The 18,021-nt window shown below is 51.6% G+C and overlaps 1 protein-coding gene across 3 annotated transcripts; it reads right to left on the bottom strand.

The window, feature by feature from the left end:
* Positions 1 to 23: 23 nt before the first annotated feature.
* LOC140904089 (E3 ubiquitin-protein ligase RNF113A-like) lies at positions 24 to 17,023 on the bottom strand. Of its 3 annotated transcripts, none has more exons than XM_073326371.1 (10): positions 16,804 to 17,023; positions 16,082 to 16,158; positions 14,628 to 14,732; positions 11,662 to 11,769; positions 10,760 to 10,869; positions 10,420 to 10,526; positions 9,406 to 9,495; positions 8,164 to 8,257; positions 7,072 to 7,178; positions 24 to 605 (listed from the first exon to the last, which is right to left on the bottom strand). In XM_073326371.1, the coding sequence occupies exons 1-10, from the start codon at positions 16,901 to 16,903 to the stop codon at positions 580 to 582; spliced, it is 924 nt and encodes a 307-aa protein (XP_073182472.1). In that variant the 5' UTR covers positions 16,904 to 17,023; the 3' UTR covers positions 24 to 579. The 3 variants fall into 3 exon arrangements, with proteins under 3 accessions (XP_073182472.1, XP_073182471.1, XP_073182473.1); XM_073326370.1 differs by lacking the exon at positions 24 to 605 and adding an exon at positions 6,083 to 6,228 and having other exon boundaries at positions 16,804 to 17,021; XM_073326372.1 differs by lacking the exons at positions 24 to 605; positions 16,804 to 17,023 and adding exons at positions 6,083 to 6,228; positions 16,442 to 16,523.
* Between the last annotated feature and the right edge of the window lie 998 nt (positions 17,024 to 18,021).

The raw sequence follows: 18,021 nt of genomic DNA, 5'->3' as shown, positions 1-18,021 counted from the left end.
ACTGCATGCATAACCACGGCTATAGTGGTTGTCATGCCATTGATAACCACGTTCTCTTGCTCACATTGACACCTATGTTCTCCCAACCCATTCGCGGCCTCATAAATATTGTGAATTTCAACTGATCTATCCAAGGCCCTGGAAATAGAATAATTTGTTAAGTATTCTAGCGGGGTGTTCTCAAACTGACACTGTGTCCCATGGTCCTGGTCCCAACACTCTGTGCTAGGGCACCCTGGAATTGGGGGTCCTATGTGTGTGGGCCCACATCCCGTAAGGCCAAAAACCCAGTTACAGTCCCAATTTGGCGAAATGCATGGGGGGAGCCGAAGGCTGCTCCCGGCTGCGGTAGTCGGATCGAGGTTTTGGAGCCTGGGTGTTTCTGAAGGTGAGATGTAACCACGATAGATCCCAGGTGGTCCGGTCTGGGGGTAAGCCAAGTGTCTGGTTTCTTTACTCATTCGCCACTGTGTCCTGCAGGAAATTGCACATACTGGCCAGCTTTGAAGCAGGTATCTTGTGTGATATGCACCAAGGGCGAGTCCCAGGAGGCTGCATCAGGTATGTTGGCCAGGAGGATTAACATGGGGAGTCACAGTTGTTACCTGAAAGGATACAATATAAACAAAATTAATTTATTTATACATTTTAATTCTGGTTTTATGGACCCATGTTGGAATTCCTTGCACTTTCACAGAGGTATTTGTATGGGCCAATACCATGTGCGGGCCGGAGTATTTTGACAGAAGTACCCCGGGGTTGTATGTTCTTACCATGACCTGATCTCCCTCCTGTACGTCCGCCCAAGAGGGGATCTCTGGAGGGTCCTGGGCTTAAGAGGGTGCACTTCCATAAGGAACCAGTATGCCTTGCTGAAGTAAAGAGTAAATACTGTTACCTACCGCATCCACAGCCTCAGGTTTGAGAGGGTATTGCTCAGTAGGTGGAGGGAGCTGACTGGTAACCTGGATGGGTGGGCAAAGATGACCAGGCATCGAACTGCAAGGCAACTTATTTTCTGCCCAAACCGAGGGAAATCTGGAACATAAGGTCTTGAAAAGGGTTAGGTGTATCCCAAGTAAGAGCCACAGATTTGGCAGTTGCAACTGAAGAGAGGGATGGATCCTTGCGGCAGGGAATGGTCTGAGTATGCATAAGTTTATCAGTAAATGTCACTACTTTGAGCAAGATTGAGAATTGCTGCAAGGTCGCAGGGGAAATTCAGGCCCAAAACAGTCCCCTCTGCATTTGGAGCTACATAAAAGGATTGGGTCCAAAAGAATAGATTAGATTCTACAAGAACAGGATAGCTTTTGTAAGCCGTGAGTTGTGCACCTCCTACCCCTGAAATAGTATATTTAGTAGTGGGGAGGGAGAGGTCAGTAATGGAAACAGATGCTTCTGTGTCCACAAGAACTGTGCATGGCTGGCCCCTTATCTATGCCTGTAAGTGTGGCCTCGAGGGATTTACATCTGCATCATCGGTACTGACAGGCAAGGGGGGGCCGCTGGATCCTAGCGGGTTATGGAATTTAAAAGCCTGGCCATTTCCTCTTTGCTTAGGTGTGAGTAAGGGTTGGCAGCTGGTTGAGATACCAGTTGAGGCCACTTGCCCAGGGCTCCTCGGCTTGGGCATCCAGCTGCCCCACGTTCAGTTTCCCCACATACAGAACACTGTGAGGTAGGGGGAGGGTGGGACGGGACCAGGACCAGATTGAAAGGGCAGGGAGGTACCGCAGGGATTCAACTGGCCGTGATTCTGCCCCTGACTTGGCTTTTTATCTCTTTGGCCTGTCTGGCTTCATACAGATGGATTCATAATCAGAGCCTGGGTTCACTCCCAAAGCAAGGGCTGTTTGCAGGTGGGAGTTAAAACCTTCCTTTAACATCTTTAAAAATGCCTGATCTGTTTTCTTTGGGCCTGCAGTCCCTGCATTGCTGGAATACATCTCCCACTTTCTTTCCCAATATTGAGAGGCAGGCTCGTCCTTGCCTTGTACACAGCCCACGATCAATCCCCAACTACCGGCTCCGTTCCCCAAGGCTTCTTGGACAGCTTCCTTAAACTCAGTGCAGGCACAGGTCATGTCATATTTTCAGATTCAAATTTAACAGAGGCCCAAATGCGTTTTCGGTGTCCTTCTGCAGGGATCTTGGCCCATGATAGGTCGGGGCATTTAGCTTTTGTTAAGAAATGAAGATCCATGGGATGTTACGTATAGGTGGTAATCATCTGGTTTATTCTTTTCCAGAATATCAAATTTGGGTCTTTGGGCTTTAAATCAGGGAGATCTTTTAGTAAGCCCCTCATTTCCTCTGCGCTGAGAGGAGTGTGCTTATAAGTATTATGAGCCACTCTGTTTTCACCTGTCCCTGACCACCGAGTGGTCACTTGGAGAGGGGCCAAGGGAGCACTGGCATTTAATTTTGGGTTGGGGGGACGACGACAATTATCTTGATCTTCCCCTATGTGTGCCAGGTCCCAATTTTGAATTGGTTCCTCAAGGCGTTTCCAATTCATTTCATTTTGGTCTTTATCAGTATCGCTGCTTGAGTCAGGGTCAGTAAAATCACCCTTCTGTTGTGTGCTCGCAACAATACACGCGCAGAGGAGTTGGTTTGTTTTAGTTTTGCTGTTAAAGCCTTGTTCTCTGCTTCAAGCTCACTCAGCTTGCGGCTGCAATCTGCCTTTTGATTCAGCGCTGATGTAAAGTGTTTCCAATTCTTGTAATTTCCTTTCATATTCGCAATACATTATTACGATCCCTTTCCCTAACCTTCCTTTCGTCTGACCAGACCACCACATGCTATCCATTGTACTCGTACCCTCATTCCAGCCAGCTTTTGCCATCATCTTTTGAACCTTCTCATGTTTCCCTTTCAAAAACTCAACGAGCCTCCCTCCCGTGGAGGGTATCGTTGACACATTCTGGGTTCATAAGACATCGTATCCCAGCTTCCTGAAACCCACTTAAGCGGCGCTTCAGGGGAGGCTGACTGAGCACCCCCTTGTCCTCAGTTTACTGCACCACACGCTCTGGGGCTCAGTCCTTGGCAATGCAGCCTTCGCCTCCAGCGATCCCTGGTGCTCAGTGTCTGGACACAAACACAGACCCATTCAGTCCTCTTGCCTGTGCATCCTATATGTGGTTCGTATTAAAAAGGGGTGCGGAGGGGTGCCTCAGGGAGTCCCCAACCAAGGTGTGCGCTAGAGGTGGGAAGTAGAAAGGTACTCACCTCTATCCCTGGTTGTGAGAAACTCTCCGAGGATTCCCAATCACACCCTGCTCGCTGCGCCAACGCTGTTCGGCAAAAAGATTCTTTTCCCCAAGAATCAGGCAAGCACGGACAATACCGAAGGGGGTTTATTCATGGTACCGGGAAGACTACAAGCAGCTTCAAAGATATGGTGCCACAGTGGCCAGTTATATACATTCTCTGATCAATTCATTTGCATTTATCTGCACATACAGAGACAGGCATTGTTACAAGTCCAGAGAGAACCCTAAACAAAGATAAAACTAAGAACAGTACATATGTAGAGAGGTCATCCTATTGCATCAAGCATCTATGGCTACCTTGCAGGGGAAGGAGGCAGGGGAGGGATGAGTGCTTACAGATATCCAGTGGATTGTGAAGGGAGGGTTAGCATTGTTCTAAGAACTGAGTTTTTTCTTTTTTTCAGAATACTGCATTTTAATAGAATTCTCGCACTGAAGTGGAGTTTAAGATACATAATGTCTTTACAAGAGGCACTTACATTTGAAATTGCCCCTTCAAGCTTAGCTTTGTTTACTATCTAGCATTTGAAAAATAATTGTAAATGCAGTTTCAAACAGACCTGGACTTGTATAATACATGCTAATCGCTACAGAATAATGTGGCCTGTGATCTCCATTTGTATTACTGGGCAGGCATAAGCTTATCAGCTGTTTACAATGGTCAGTGCCTTTCCAGCTACTAAAATCATTCCTGCTTGTTCTGCAGATTTTGTCTTTGCTTTTAGCTAAATTGTAACTCTTTCCTGACAGCACCACTCAACCTGCAGCAGAGCGAGGGGGAGTTTAGAGGCAGAACATAATTTCATGAATTGGAACATGCCCAGGACACAGTCCAGAGGCCCCCCTTTCTGCAAAGAGCAAGGGGACGTGGCTGAGCACAGACTTGGCCAGAGGTCAGCTTAGTATTGCTTGAAATGATGGCCGTTTCAGTAGCACGGCCCCCTCCTTCTCCAACGCCAGCCTGGAAGCACTTGCTAGAGGAGGAAAGCAGTGCAGCTCTAACCTCAAGGACTAGCCTAGCTTGTGACATCTGCCAGGGGCACAGTACAGTGCAGGAAGGGAGGTGGTTTATTTGAAGCTGTGTGGAACCCAAAGGGCTGTGTTTTCCCACAGCGGCAATGGGCCTTGTACAGATGCAGCAGTCAGAAGTAGGCAGACCTAAAACTTCCAGCTAATGACCAACAGTGGGACCCTTGTTACTGTATCATCATAGGGCTTTCCTGAAGGGGAAAAATCAAGACCCTGCCTTGGGACTCTTAAGAGGTTTAGGAATTAGGGGGGAAAAGGGCTCTTCAACTCACATATCGAACCAGCCTGTGATAATATCTCGGGGAACAAAAGAGCACCAGGAAATTACACTGATTAAACTTATTTTAGTAAATGCCAGAAATAATCTTTTGTGCACGACAAATCCAGCCTGCTTCCCCCTCCCTCAGTGTATGGCATCACTTCCATAGTCCAAGTGAAAACCTTAGGATACCCAACCCCTATTCTCAGAGGCATAAAGCTCCCCAAACCTGTGAGCTGAAGTTTCTCTGGCTTGGGTGTGGTGGTGACAGCCCGTCTAGCTGTAGAAGATTGATTGGATGCCCTTTTACTCTTGTAATTGAGTTTAGATTTTAAATGCTCAAAGAAATTGTAGCGGGGGGAGGCGGGGAGAGCGCTAAGCAATCAGATTAAATTCAGTGGGAGGCTCCAGCCTGAGCTCTCTTTCACTGCACTTAGGACAATGAAGAGTGGAGTGCTGGGATGTTTTCTTATAGCGTTGTGAGGAACATGTAGGAGGTTGCTGTGGAAAGCTAAACCCCTGACTCACGCTGTGGAGGGTTTAAAGGCAGGTACACCGAGGGCAGAGCCCAGAGGCTGTAGGATATGACCAAGTATAGGGGTGGTTGCTAACAGGCACAATCAATGCTACACACACAGCAGAGCAGGGTGAATAAATAAACGTGAGACTGGCACCTCTTTTAAAAGCAAGATGGGAAAGAGAAATGGACACAGTAAAATCCTTTAGACATCCCTCACAGTAATGCCAGAAAGGGGGGGAACATCTGAAATTTCAAGGGGTTGAGGTTTTTGAAAGTTTCATTTTGAACCCTGGGAACTGGAAACATCTTCACATTTGTGAAATTCTTCCCATCCTTCAGCCTGCTCTACTCGACCTGGTTAGCCTCCTCCCCCTGCTCTAAAAGAGCTCGAGAACTTCTCGCTCCAGGGCTGTCACTCACCCCAGCGGCATCACCCTTTAAAGAAATCTCACTGGGACCAGCTGGGGCAGAAGCGTCTCTGGGTTCATGTTTGGCAGGGAGCAGAGACCACGAGTGTCTCATGCTCACTGGGCAAATCAAGGCTTCCTTGTAAAGTGAGGGTCTCATTGTGTGATTTAAAATGCAGTTTGCTCCAGCCTGGAGGTGACAGAGCCTCACCGTGGTCCTACAGCCATGGAGGGTGGGGGGAATGCTGCAGCCCAGCATGCAGGAGCCCGCCCAGCATGCAGGAGCCCACCCACCACCACCTTCTAGCACAGGAAAGTTGCCACTTGAGTCCTGGCAGTACAACCAGGGCTTTGCTGGTACGTTTTCTCTAGCAGCTGACTGGAGGCTGTGTTGTGCATTAGCCTGGCTGGGAGACCCTCCTCACCTTAGTCTCCCACTTTGAGACCACTGGGGCGCTGACAGCTAAAGGACCTAGTCTGGCAGCTCAGCGCAAGGGGGCGTCCTGGTGATCCTTGTGGCTGGGTTAACAAGCTAATAACCTGCTTGTGACAGTCTCCTCCAAGCAAAATCCGAAGTAGACAGGTCTTTTCTATAAACTTTTATTGGGATAATTACAAACCCTGAGGGGTGGGAGGAAGAACAGGGGAGAGAGTTGTGCTACTATGGCTCATCTCCATGCTCCGAGGGATCTGACTCCTCACCCTTGTGCTTTTCTAGCTTTGCCATTAACTCTGCAAAAGACAAGAGGAGCAGGGGTGAGGCTCTGAACAGGCCCTGTGCTTCCCAAGGGCTGCTTCTCCCCAGAGAACCGTAAATAGCTCTCAGTCCCAGCTAAGGCCCTCACCGGGCCAGCAGCAGCCATGGAAGGTAGATTTGGCTGTTGGGAGGTGCAGCTGGGTTGAAACGAGCCCTGGAACTGCAGCTCTGCTCTCAGGCAAGGATCCAGTAAGGTGAAGGGGCTATCAAGGTGTCGGGCATGGGAAGAGCCAGCTGGGAGAGGGGCTGGGGCCTCCAAGAGGCGGGCTCGCGCAGACAGCTGCGATCGCTCAGGCAGGGCTAGAGGTGGGAGCAGTTGCCTCATGGCTCCTGGGTAATCCCCAGCAGACAGAGGGAAACATGATTTCTAGGACATTCCACCACCTCCTGCCGCAAGGTGACCCAAAGGCATGTACAGCACTGACCCTCTGGATGCTCTTGGTTACTGTGTCCAGTCAGGCTGTTCCCCTGCCCAGCACGTCCCACCCAAGGCAGAAGAGGAAAACTGGATCCGGCCCATCAGAAGCTCTTCCCGGCCCTCTCTGTTGCTGGCTCCACTTGGCCAGCTATTCGCAGGGGAAGAGCATGCAGCTCTTGGCGCTTCAAGATAGAGGCTGGAGACCAGCTCAGAGCTTTAACCCAACTCACTAGGGCATCTGTATTTTCCGATCTGTTTAGCAAGGGGAGTGATCCAGCCTGTGCTAAGCCAAGCCACGCCACCTGGAGAGAAGGAGGCGGCTCTCCCTACTCAGTGCAGCAACATCCACCCCGGTTGGCCTGTGATCCCAGAAGGGGGCAGGGCGGGAGGGGTGAGGCACCTTTGGCTGGGTTGAAGACACCATTGGTTTGCTGGTCACACACGTAGCAGCGCTTGGATTTGCGGTAGTGCTCCAGGGCGCAGCTCTCGCAGAAGTAGTGTCTGCACCTGCCGGGAGGGAACAAGGGGGCCAGGGTAAGTCTCCCACAAAGGAGTGGCTGCAGGGGACAGACCCAAAGTCACCATCTCTGGGAGGCACCTGGAGACAGGAGGGCGCTGACGGCTCACTCCCTTGGGACCCAGCGGGGAATCGAGCAGCTAGCCTCCTCCCTGCCCCGTAGCAGCAAGCCGGCACCTGCAAAGGGCATTATGGCAAGGCCTGGCCTGAGCGGTTGTTACAGTACAAATGCAGCAGAGGAAACGTCCCACAGCCTTAGGACCAGCTGCAGACCCTCCCGCACGAGAACAAGGCACAAGGTGCTACACCCAAGAGATCTGCCCCTGCTCCCAAGAACTGGGTTTGCTGCTTCTGCAGCGATCCCAGGCCAGGGAGCATGACTGAGAAGTGTACCCAGGAGTCCCACACGGAAGCTGGGCTGATGCTCCAGAGACCAAACCCCTGGACATGCTCACAGGACCTTGTCAAATCAGAGGAGAGGCTCCCAATTGAGGCACAAAGACCTCCCAGCTCACCACTGCTGGGATGGTAGGGTGGGATGCCCATCATGACGCTTGGATTCTATTTCCAGCTCTGCCACCAAATCACTCTTTGACCTTGGGCAAGTCCCTTCACTGCCCTGTGCTTCAGTTTCCCCATGTGTACAGCAGGGATAATGATGCTTATGAAGCACTGGTAAAGCATTGGGATGAAAAAAAATCTCAAGGCTGGTGATAAAAGCCAGAATAAAACAGCTGCTGTCACAATGGGAAGTGCTTTACAATGGACAATGAATGCATTTTGGGAGCCTTGGAGGGAAAGTGCTGGAAAAACGCCAGGGAAGGGTCCAGGCAGCTAGAAACTGAAAGGCCCAGATGCAGTGTCACCCTGAGGAGGGCAATAACACTGGCCACGGAGAGCGAGGAATGGACTCAGTAAGTGATCTAAAAGCCAGATCACTGTGTCCCCATCCCAGCACCAGAGGCAGCTGCTTACTTGGTAATCACAGGGTTCTTGAAGGAGCTTCTGCAGATGAAACACTTGAAGGGCAGGTCCTCGTCATCGCTGCTCACCTCATAGTTTTCCTCGTCTGCGGGAGAGAGGACAATTGACCACAGTCAGGCGGCAAGAGAGGGGCATCCCAGTCAGCCCGCCAGAGCCCGGCACACGCACAACCCCCAGTGCAGGAAGCACTCAGCAGGTGGGCCTGGTCCTTGGCCAGAAATAACCCAGCTCTGGCAGCTAGGCGTCTCGGATGTCAGCAGCTTGCGTGGTAAGGAGATATAATTAGGTCTAATGAGCAAACATGCTCGCTGCTCATCCCCCAAGGAGCAGGTTCCTCTGCCTCGCCCACTCACTGCTATAAGCAGACACCAGCGAGGCTGCCTTCCGAGTGTTCCTCCCAGACTAGCTGCCACTGAACCACTCGGCTCCAAACCCAACCGCTGAACACACAACCTGGCCCCTGGAATTTTCTGCCACGGGTCAGAAGCGCCACGCAGCCCGTGGCCTGGAGACGCAGCAACTGCGCGGCGTAGCGGCAAGGAATAGCCCTGTTTCACGTGGGGAAATACATGTGAACGTGCAGCAGCCAGAGTGCAGCTGAAAGGCAGGGAGATGTCCCACCAGCCCCACCCATAGCTCGCTCCTGGGCCGGGAGCAACAGCAGATCACTACCCCTTTAGGGGTAAGACTACCTGGGGTGAAGTTTTCAGAAAGCCGATCAGGCCATTAATTCTTCTTGGCCACAGTCTGCCTCTGGCACTAGGGCATACCTGATACTTCAAAGAAAGCCTAATTCCTCTGCCCCCATCCCCCAGGAGATGAACCTGGCCCATTGGGCAATGCTGCTCATGGAAGGGGTATTCATTCCAGCCCCCGTGGCGACCAGCCATCATCCTGAAGCAGCAGAGTTGTTCAGTGCTTTCTTAGTTCTCGGAACAGCAGCAATTATTGGACATAGCGATCCAGCTGCAGGATTGGGTTCTACAATCCTGCAACAGGGAGTTCCACAGTTTTGAGACCCGCTGCAATGAAGGACTGTCCTTTTTATCTTTAACTTAAACCTGTGACCCACCACTTAGCATGTCATTTGAGACAGGGAAGGAGTCACTGGTCACTTCTCCTTTACCCGTCATCCCCTAAGAGCCCTCAGTCTAGCCCATTCTAAAATACCAACGCTGCAAGACCTCATGAGAATGGAATTGAGGGAGAGAAGGGAGAGGACTACTATTGTACCGTTGACTCCATAGCGTCCTTCGTCCAGTTCCCGTTCAATCTGCCAGCCGTGTTTATAGTCAGAGCGGTCGTGGAGGAACTTACAACTGTCTGCAGCAGGACAAACAGACAAGGAGTTAGCATTCTCTCCCACCACTCTTCAGTTACCGCCTTTTGCAAGTGGTTTATAAATGGCTGCTGTACTGCAGGGTGCTTTGCCCAAGAGAGGTGCAACTTATCAGCGTGCAATCCCCCCCTCCTGTTTAATGCAGGGGTGTGGCTCATGGAGACTACAGAGCCCAGTTTACATCTTGATCTGATCAATGGGGCTCCCAAGCACTGAAGTGTCACATCCAACATGTAACCCTCACCCCATCATGGCAGAACAAGGCCACAAATGGGACACACAAACACTAAGGAATGGGCGGAGCACATCCCCTCACACCTTCTCTTATTTCCCTGCCAGAGGGAGGCATGCCCAAGGTTACAAAGGGACACTCAGTGGTAGAGTTGGAAATAGACTCTAGACCTCCGACTCCCAGTCCAAAGCTGTAACCACACCCCCAAGCTCCGTCACCCCGGTCAATAATACCCACTGAATGGACAGGTTCATCCTCTTTTTATAGCTCATCTTACAATCATGCGGAGATCCTCTGGCTAAGATCCACCTTGTCAGGTGATTACTGTATTTCTAGTTGTAGAAATCAATTGCCTTTGACTCAGCGCCTTGTGCATTTACGGCACTATATAAACAAAGAGACAGGCTGTCTGAAGTCTGTGGCCATCCTCCAGAAATGTCCTGCTTAGATCCGTAGACATCCTCTACTCATGGACTGCAAGTTCAGGTCATTAGCCATCTAAATGCTGCCGTTTGCCTCTACAAGCGTTTGGCTGGGTTGACGCCACTTTGTGAGTCTGGCACAGTGTCTGGAGAACTTGTGCCGGCCTGGATGTTCTTTTTAAAAAGGGACTAGCTAGTGAGTTTGGAACTCAGGATGGGATTGGGGTGCTGCGGAAAGGGAAAGGTCCATTCACCTCCAAAGCCACAGAAGCCCGTTTCCTTGTAGTCTTTACAGATGTCGGGCTGATAGTCCCATCGCACAGTGGCCCTCAGGTGCTCTGGCGCTCGGATCGGGCCTTTCCTGAAAGGGGCGGAAGCATGCTTAGAACGGGTGCATCTGAGACGCCGACAGTCAGGTTCCGGTTTGAATCAGTCTTCAAATGGAGGGTAGCATTGGTGAAAGGGGCCAGCTTGCTACACTGGAAACTGATGCCCTGTCCCCAGAACAGACACATGTCTGCTGCCCATGCTGCAAGCTTCTCCACATGCTGCCCGGACAGCATGGCTCCCGATCTAAAAAGTCAGGCCACCTACCTGACCATTCCCGAGGAGGCGTTCCCCATCGACGTATCTTTGGGCTTCACGTACTTCTGATAGTTATTGATCCCCCGGTAAATTTTATCGTCCTCCTTCCCTCGTAGCTCCTACATAGGGAGAGCAAGAAAACAGGGAAGAAAGCTCCATTTCCCAGTCTCCTAGATCTGCTTCTTGGCCCCGCCAGCCCCCAACCTTCTCTGCTATCCATCCTCCCCCGCAACTCCCTTCTCAGAGCATGAGGGATGGCCATGAAAGCCAGGAGGTGCCCACTGTAACCAGGGAAAGGGATTTATACTTGGCTTGTCAAACTTAGGGAAATAAAGCTTCCCCCCACTTCCATTTTTCAAAATCAGTGGGCGAATTTGGTGCTCCTGGAAGAAAGGCGTGGAACAGGACTGGCTGCCCACCACAGCTCTGCCAATGCACCTCAATCCTGACCCGCAGCCCCCTGCTATCCCAGGCCTGGGCTCCCCATACCCAGCTCTGCCAGTGTGCCTCACTCCTGACCTGCAGCCCCCACTGCTAACACATTCTCACACACCCCTCTGCCAGCACACCCGCAGAACCCTGTTATTCCAGTCAGTTCTGCCAAAGCTGCTTCGGCCTGATTTGCAGCATCCCTTGTTCCAGGCTTAGACCTCTCAACCACAGGTCCCATGTAAATGACCAGGCACCCGTGGCTAAACTGCTTCCGACTGCTTGCACTAAGCAGGTTGATTTGAACCCGAGCTCTTCTCCCCTACTAACCCCTTACCCCCACCCCACACACACTTCAACTGGGAAGCAGCCCCTCGGCCAACCCTGGACAATGAGAAGGCAAGGTAAAGTGCCTGACTAAACAGACGAACATATCATCTCCCCCCGCAGAGCTCTGGCTTTACACGTCACGGCTGACTGACCTCCTGGATTTTCTGGCTGCGCTCAAAGATGGCCTGGGCATCTCTCTCCTTCTCAGTGTCCAGCTCATACACAGCCGTCGCTCCCATGTCCTCCGGACCTACAGGTTTCTGAAATGCAAGAAGCACATTTCCCCATTCACAGTCAAGAGAAGACTCCCCCGGTGAAGAAAGCTGCTCAGATCCTGCCGTCAGGAGCACAGGATAAATGCACGGTGCTGAAGGAATGGGGCCTCTCTCAAAACTGAGTGACTGGGCAACAAAATGGCAGATGAAATTTAATGATGATAAATGCGAAGTAATGCACATTGGAAAACATAATCCCAACCATACATATACAATGATGGGGTCTAAATTAGCCAGTACCACTCAAGAAAGAGATCTTCGAGTCATTGTGAATAGTTCTCTGAAAACACCCACTCAATGTGCAGCTGCAGTCAAAAAAGCGAACAGAATGCTGGGAATAATTAAGAAAGGGATAGATAATAGGGCAGAAAATATCATGCTGCCTCTATATAAATCCATGGTACGCCCACATCTTGAATACTGTGTACGGATGTGTTCGCCCCATCTCAAAAAAGATCTATTGGAATTGGAAAAGGTTCAGAAAAGGGCAACAAAAATGATTAGGGGTATGGAACAGCTTCCATGTGAGGAGAGAGTAATAAGACTGGGACTTTTCACCTTGGAAAAGAGATGGCTAAGGGGAGATATGATTGAGGTCTATAAAATCATGACTGGTATAGAGAAAGTAGATAAGGAAGTGTTGTTTACTACTTCTCATAACACAAGAACTAGGGATCACCAAATGAAATTAATAGGCAGCAGGTTTAAAACAAACAAAAGGAAGTATTTCTTCACACAATGCACAGTCAACCTATGGAATTCCTTGCCAGAGGATGTTGTGAAGGCCAAGACTACAACAGGGTTCAAAAAAGAACTAGATAAATTCATGGAAGATAGGTCTATCAGTGGCATCTCTAGCCTCTGTTTGCCAGAGGCTGGGAATGGGTGACAGGGGATGGATCACTTGATGATGACCTGTTCTGTTCATTCCCTCTGGGGCATCTGGCATCGGCCACAGTTGGAAGACAGGATACTGGGCTAGACGGATCCTTGGTCTGACCCAGTAGGGCCATTCTTAAGTTCTTATGACAGTCACTTTCCACTGATACCAGTTGGTTGCTTGTTGCACTTCACTCTGGTACCTTGACAATGCACCTAACCAGGCAGGAGTCACTTTGTGTTTACAGCCCATTTCACTTCCTGCTTCTTTAACATCTCGGTCCTTCTATCACACCTTGCACTCATTCATGGATTTTATTCCCAAAGATAGGGAAGCATTTACCCCTATTTTGCAGGGAATTGCCCAACGAGGCCGATGGCAGAGCTAGGAATTGAACCTAGATCTCTTAATTTAGTGCCCTAACCACTAAACCACTCTTCCTACAAAGGCTGTTGTCTGGATTTCTAACCCAGCTGTGGGAGGTTTACCATTTAATTTAGTTAATACATCTGTTTTTTTAATATCGTGAAAACATTTCTATTAATACTGGGCTTCATCAACCCTTTAGCAACAGTCCCACAGTGCAGAGACTTAAGTACAATTATATCCAGGTGGGAGCTTCCCGGCCTCTGATTACAAATAAACTGAGCTCTGGAGTTTCCGCAGATGAACATAAAGCCACATTCTTCTCCAGCACCTCCCACTTTCTGCTGGGGGATGTGAAACTGACAGCCACAGACCTTTCCCTGACACCCAAGTGGTGAATAATAATCGCAGCCCTGAGCTCGTCACAAGGCACTGTACAAACATGAACTAATAGATCCTTGCAACCCCTGTGGGAGGCAGCTCAGCACTATCCCTGTTTTACAGAGGAGGAAATGGGGGCACAGAGAGGGGAAGTGAGCGGGAATGCGTGTCAAAGCCGAGATCTGTACCACTTCTTGCCTTGAAGAAGAGCTCTGTGTAGCTCGAAAACCTGTCACTTTCACCAATGGAAGCTGGTCCAATGAAAACTATTACCTCGTCCTCCTTGTCGCTCTAATATCTTGGGACCAACTCAGCTACCACAACATGGCAAGCATTAAAAAAGTCTGTTTCCATTACTAACACCTCCTCAGATTAGTGAAACTCGATCCAATTGATTTCCCATCCGAGTAGACTGTTCCTTTTAGGCTTTTGTTCAGCTCAGGGCAGTTAAACTAGATAGGGCAGTGTCTGCTTCTCCTGCACTAAACCACGCTGTTTGGATCTCCAACACTGGAGAAGAGTCTATGTTACTAGCAAAAAGGCCTTTAGTGATGTTTATTTGGGAAGACAGTCAAAATTTCTACACCAATAAGGATTTGTAGTCACATACACATCTCTTTTTGTAATTGCATGGTTAGGGCACTGGACTGAGCATCAGGACTCCTGGGTTCTGTTTCCCACTCTGCCACTGACTTGCTGTGTGACCCTAGGAAAGTTACTTCTCCTCTCTGTTCCTCACTTTCCCAATCAGCAGAATGGGGATAAAGTTACTGACCTTCTTGTAAAGTTCTTTGAGTTCCTTGCTCCAGCGATTGGGGTGTTAGCCTAGGACAATGAAGACCTGGGTTCAATTCCCTGCTCCACCACAGACTTCCTGTGTGACCTTGGGCAAGTCACTTAGCCACCTTGTGCCTCAGCTCCCCATCTGTACAATGGGGATAATAGCACTGCTCTTCCTCATGGGAGTGTTGTAAGGATAGATCCATTAAAGACTGGGAGGCGCTCAAATACTATGGTGATGGGGGCCAGATAAGATAGACATTAGAGAGAGAGAAAAGCACCAGACAGACACTAAATAGAGTTTCAAAAACAAAACCTGATCCTGGGGCCAATCATAAAACCAACCAAACACACTCTCTGGCCTCTGTTATGCAGACTAAGTGATCTAATTTTCCCTTCTGGCCCCTTTCAAAGCCACGTGCTGCACTGTGCTTACCGCTGATCTCGTTGATTTGTAAGCGACCCCGATTCCTTGTGACTTTCCTTCATCATCACTGCTGCTTGCCCCATACGAGGTCTTCTCTTTACCACTTTTCCTGGTCTGAAAGATGGGAGGGCAAATATCTGAAGAACCAAGAAAGATCCACCACCAGCAACACCCGGACACGTTCCCCATCACATGTTGGCCAGAGATAGTGCTGCAGCCCAGGAAGGCAACCAGTGGAGTTGTCGAAATCAGGGCCCATATAGACACAGCACTGGTTTAATGCAGCCACCTCTGGGCTGGAAGGAAGATGGAGCAAAACACCTTTGGTTCTCCTAGACCAAGAGAGGGGCACCACAAAGTTAAATTCTTGTGTTAAGAGAGCAAAGTGATAGGTTTAATTTGGATCTGTGGGCCTGCAATGTTAGAACCACTCATTTCCCTCAATCTACAGTGCATCTCCAATGGGTAACAATAGGAGGTCTGTGAAAAGATCAAGCGAGCCATAGCACCCATACACAATAACTAAAGCTGTACGTACATTACAGACTTCTGCCACCATGCCTCTGTCTATCAAGGGTGTGATCCCTGACCCTTATAGCAGTGCTGGCAGAAGCCCCTAGTGTAGATGCCGCTATTCAGGTGTAACTTTTTTTCAGTTGGAGTGGGGTGGGGGGTGAAATAAGCTATACTGGTAAAAGAGCGAGCTGTGTTGATATAAACTGCAAATAACTAGAAGCACTTTGCTGGTATAGTATACCAGTATAGTTATACTGGCAAAGCACTGCTGGTGTAGTCCTGGCCTAAATTTTCAGTTACTAAAGTTACTATGGCATACTGCATCCCTCTGGGTAAAAGACACATGGGGCACTTTTAGATCTCCCAGTTACTGCCCTTTGCTGGTCATTTTCATATGCATCTACCCAATCTGTGCATTTGCACACCTAGATTTGTAAAATCAGGTCCTTTAGGTGTCCTCATTAGGCTTTAAAAGATATTACGCCCTAGAGAGAAGACGGAAAGTTCTCCTCTCTCACAGCAGGGCATTGGCCGAGGATGCCTGCAGACCCCGAAAGACAATTCTGCACGAGTTACTGACTGGTCACATTTGAAAAGATTTTCCCACAACCAGAAGGGCCCAAAACATAGGGTTGTTTGTTTTTTTTAAGTGAGAATCTGAATCCTGCATAATCTGAATCTGTCATGGGCCCAGATAAATCTTATAAACTGGCTGGATCCACTCCAGAGGAGCGTATGGCACCGCCATGGCTAGGCGAGGATGCTGGTGGGCAGTCTCGTGGTGCTGGTGCACAGCACCTTCTGCAGATCTCCCCCAAGGATTTCCTGGGTCCGAACATGGGACCCATCCCACCCCGCACTCCACGGGGAGGCCTGTTACACAGGGAGTGGGATGCAGTGACTGGACAATGCGTGGAGCTGGGCATCTCTGCGATGAGCTCTGTCACCTTCTGGATCATGGGGTTGTGGGCTTCCCGCCGCCTCTCCTTCCTGACCACCGTGCTCCCCTCATCACTGCTGCTCCCTGCAGAGGAAAAGAGGCCGTCAACTGGAGGGGCAGGAGTAGCCAGGCCAGGTCTTCAGCCCCCAGAGTGGGGCCCCATTCCCTCACCCCAAGGAGTGCTCCCCACATGCCAGGCCCTGGGCACAGGGCTCTTGGGGGCCACTCAGCCTGTATGGGGGCTGGGCACCAGGCTGCAGGGGGATCCGGCCCCTTCTCGGGGCAAAGCTGGCTCAGCTCCCATCATGGGGCTACGCACAGAGCGGGGCCCCCCCAAGGCCCATCCAGTCTGTCAGGGCTCCCCCACCTGCCAGGACAGTGGCACGGTCCAGACCCCTTCCCCACCCCCATAACATTCGGACAACCCAGAACCATTCCCCAGTGATAATGGGACAGTCCAGAAATCCTCCCCCCTGATAATGGGACAACCCCTCCCCCCGTCATATTGGTCCTGCCCAGAAACCGTCCCCCCCCTTCCCCAGTGATATTGGGCATGCCCAGAAACCCTCCCCGAAGGTAATGGGCCAGCCCAGCGCCCACCCCCGCGGTACAAATGGTATGGCCCGGAATCCATCAGTGATGAGGGCTTAGCAGGAAACACACACTCCCCCCCACCCCCCGAACAATGGCACGGTCCGGAGCGGGGCTCGGCCCCTCCCCCATCCTCACCCTGCTCCTGGTCGCTGCCCGGGCGTTTGCGCCGCCCCCTGCCGGCCGCCGGGCCCCGCTTCTTGAACAGGAAGCTGCAGACTGGGGTCTCCTCCGCCATCTTCCGCCGTCAACGAGACGGGCCGGGCCGGGCAGCGGAGAGAGGGACCCACCGGCGCCAACGAGATTGGCCGGGCTGGAGGAAAGGGAGCGGCCGGCAGCAGCGCCGCGCGGCGCCCCCTCGCGGCGGGGAGGAGCAACCGCAACCTCCGCCTCCGCCTCCCGCTCGCCTTGTCTGGGAGCGGAGCAGGAGCAAGCAGCTCCCCGGGGGAGGGGGGCAGGAGCTGCCCGGGGGGGGGGGGGCAGCTGGGACCCCGGGGAGCTCGGCCCCGGGGAGGGGAGGGGGCAGGAGCGGACAGGGGCTCCCCAGGGAGGGGAGGGGAGGGGAGGGGGAAGCTGGGGCCCCAGGAAGGGGAGGGGGCAGGAGCGGACAGGGGCTCCCCAGGAAGGGGAGGGGGAAGCTGGGGCCCCGGGGAGGGGGCAGGAGCGGACAGGGGCTCCCCAGGGAGGGGAGGGGGCAGCAGGGGCCCCAGGAAGGGGAGGGGGCAGCTGGGGCCCCAAGGAGGGAGCTTTCACCTTCCAGGGGCTGCCCAGCACCGGGTGGGTCTGACGCAGCCCCCGGGGAGGCTCTAATTCAGGCTGTGGCTCCTGGGGGCGTTAATGAGCCTAGCCCAAGGGGCCAGGCTGGGAAATGCTCCCCCACCCCACCGCTGCAGGTGAGAGTGGCTGGTGCAAGCCATGTGTGCCATGAGGAGGGGGCCTCCTTCCCGCTGGGGCAGTGCTGAAGGCAAAGCACCTCCATGGTTCCAGGGCCGCTCTCCTCTGAATGGGGGAAAGCCGAGCTCCAGGCCACTTGGGGCCACGAAAGATCCCCTGGCACTTCTAGGTACAGTGCTGGGTGTTAGCCGGGCTGTCCTGGCCAAATGCCACCTCTGGCTATTGCATCCCGCCCCTCTGTAGGTACAGTACAGCAGGCCAATTCCCAGCTGCTGCGCCCTGTGAGACAGCTGCCACATCCCAGCCTCCAGGTGCCTGCGTTCCCATCTCCGTGTCTGGGTTAGTAAAGCTCTTTGCGGTCCCTGGACGAAAGGTGCTAATAGAAGGGATTATTATAGGCTACGCTGAGTCAGTAGCAGCTGTTTCTGAATATTAAGAACACTGCTGTTTTCCAGCCTGCCA

The sequence above is a fragment of the Lepidochelys kempii genome, chromosome 27, assembly GCF_965140265.1.
Source record: "Lepidochelys kempii isolate rLepKem1 chromosome 27, rLepKem1.hap2, whole genome shotgun sequence".
Lineage (NCBI taxonomy): Eukaryota > Metazoa > Chordata > Testudines > Cheloniidae > Lepidochelys > Lepidochelys kempii.
This window is presented reverse-complemented; position numbering and strand designations above follow the sequence as displayed.

Excerpts from the sequence above, each read along its gene's own strand:
- LOC140904089 (XM_073326370.1), bottom strand. The coding sequence starts at position 16,903 with ATGGCGGAGGAGACCCCAGTCTGCAGCTTCCTGTTCAAGAAGCGGGGC. Across the intron at positions 8,258-9,405 it reads AGGACGCTATGGAGTCAACG|ACGAGGAAAACTATGAGGTG; the intron begins GTACAATAGTAG and ends TCTCTCCCGCAG. Across the intron at positions 6,229-7,071 it reads TGTCTTCAACCCAGCCAAAG|AGTTAATGGCAAAGCTAGAA; the intron begins GTGCCTCACCCC and ends TGTCTTTTGCAG.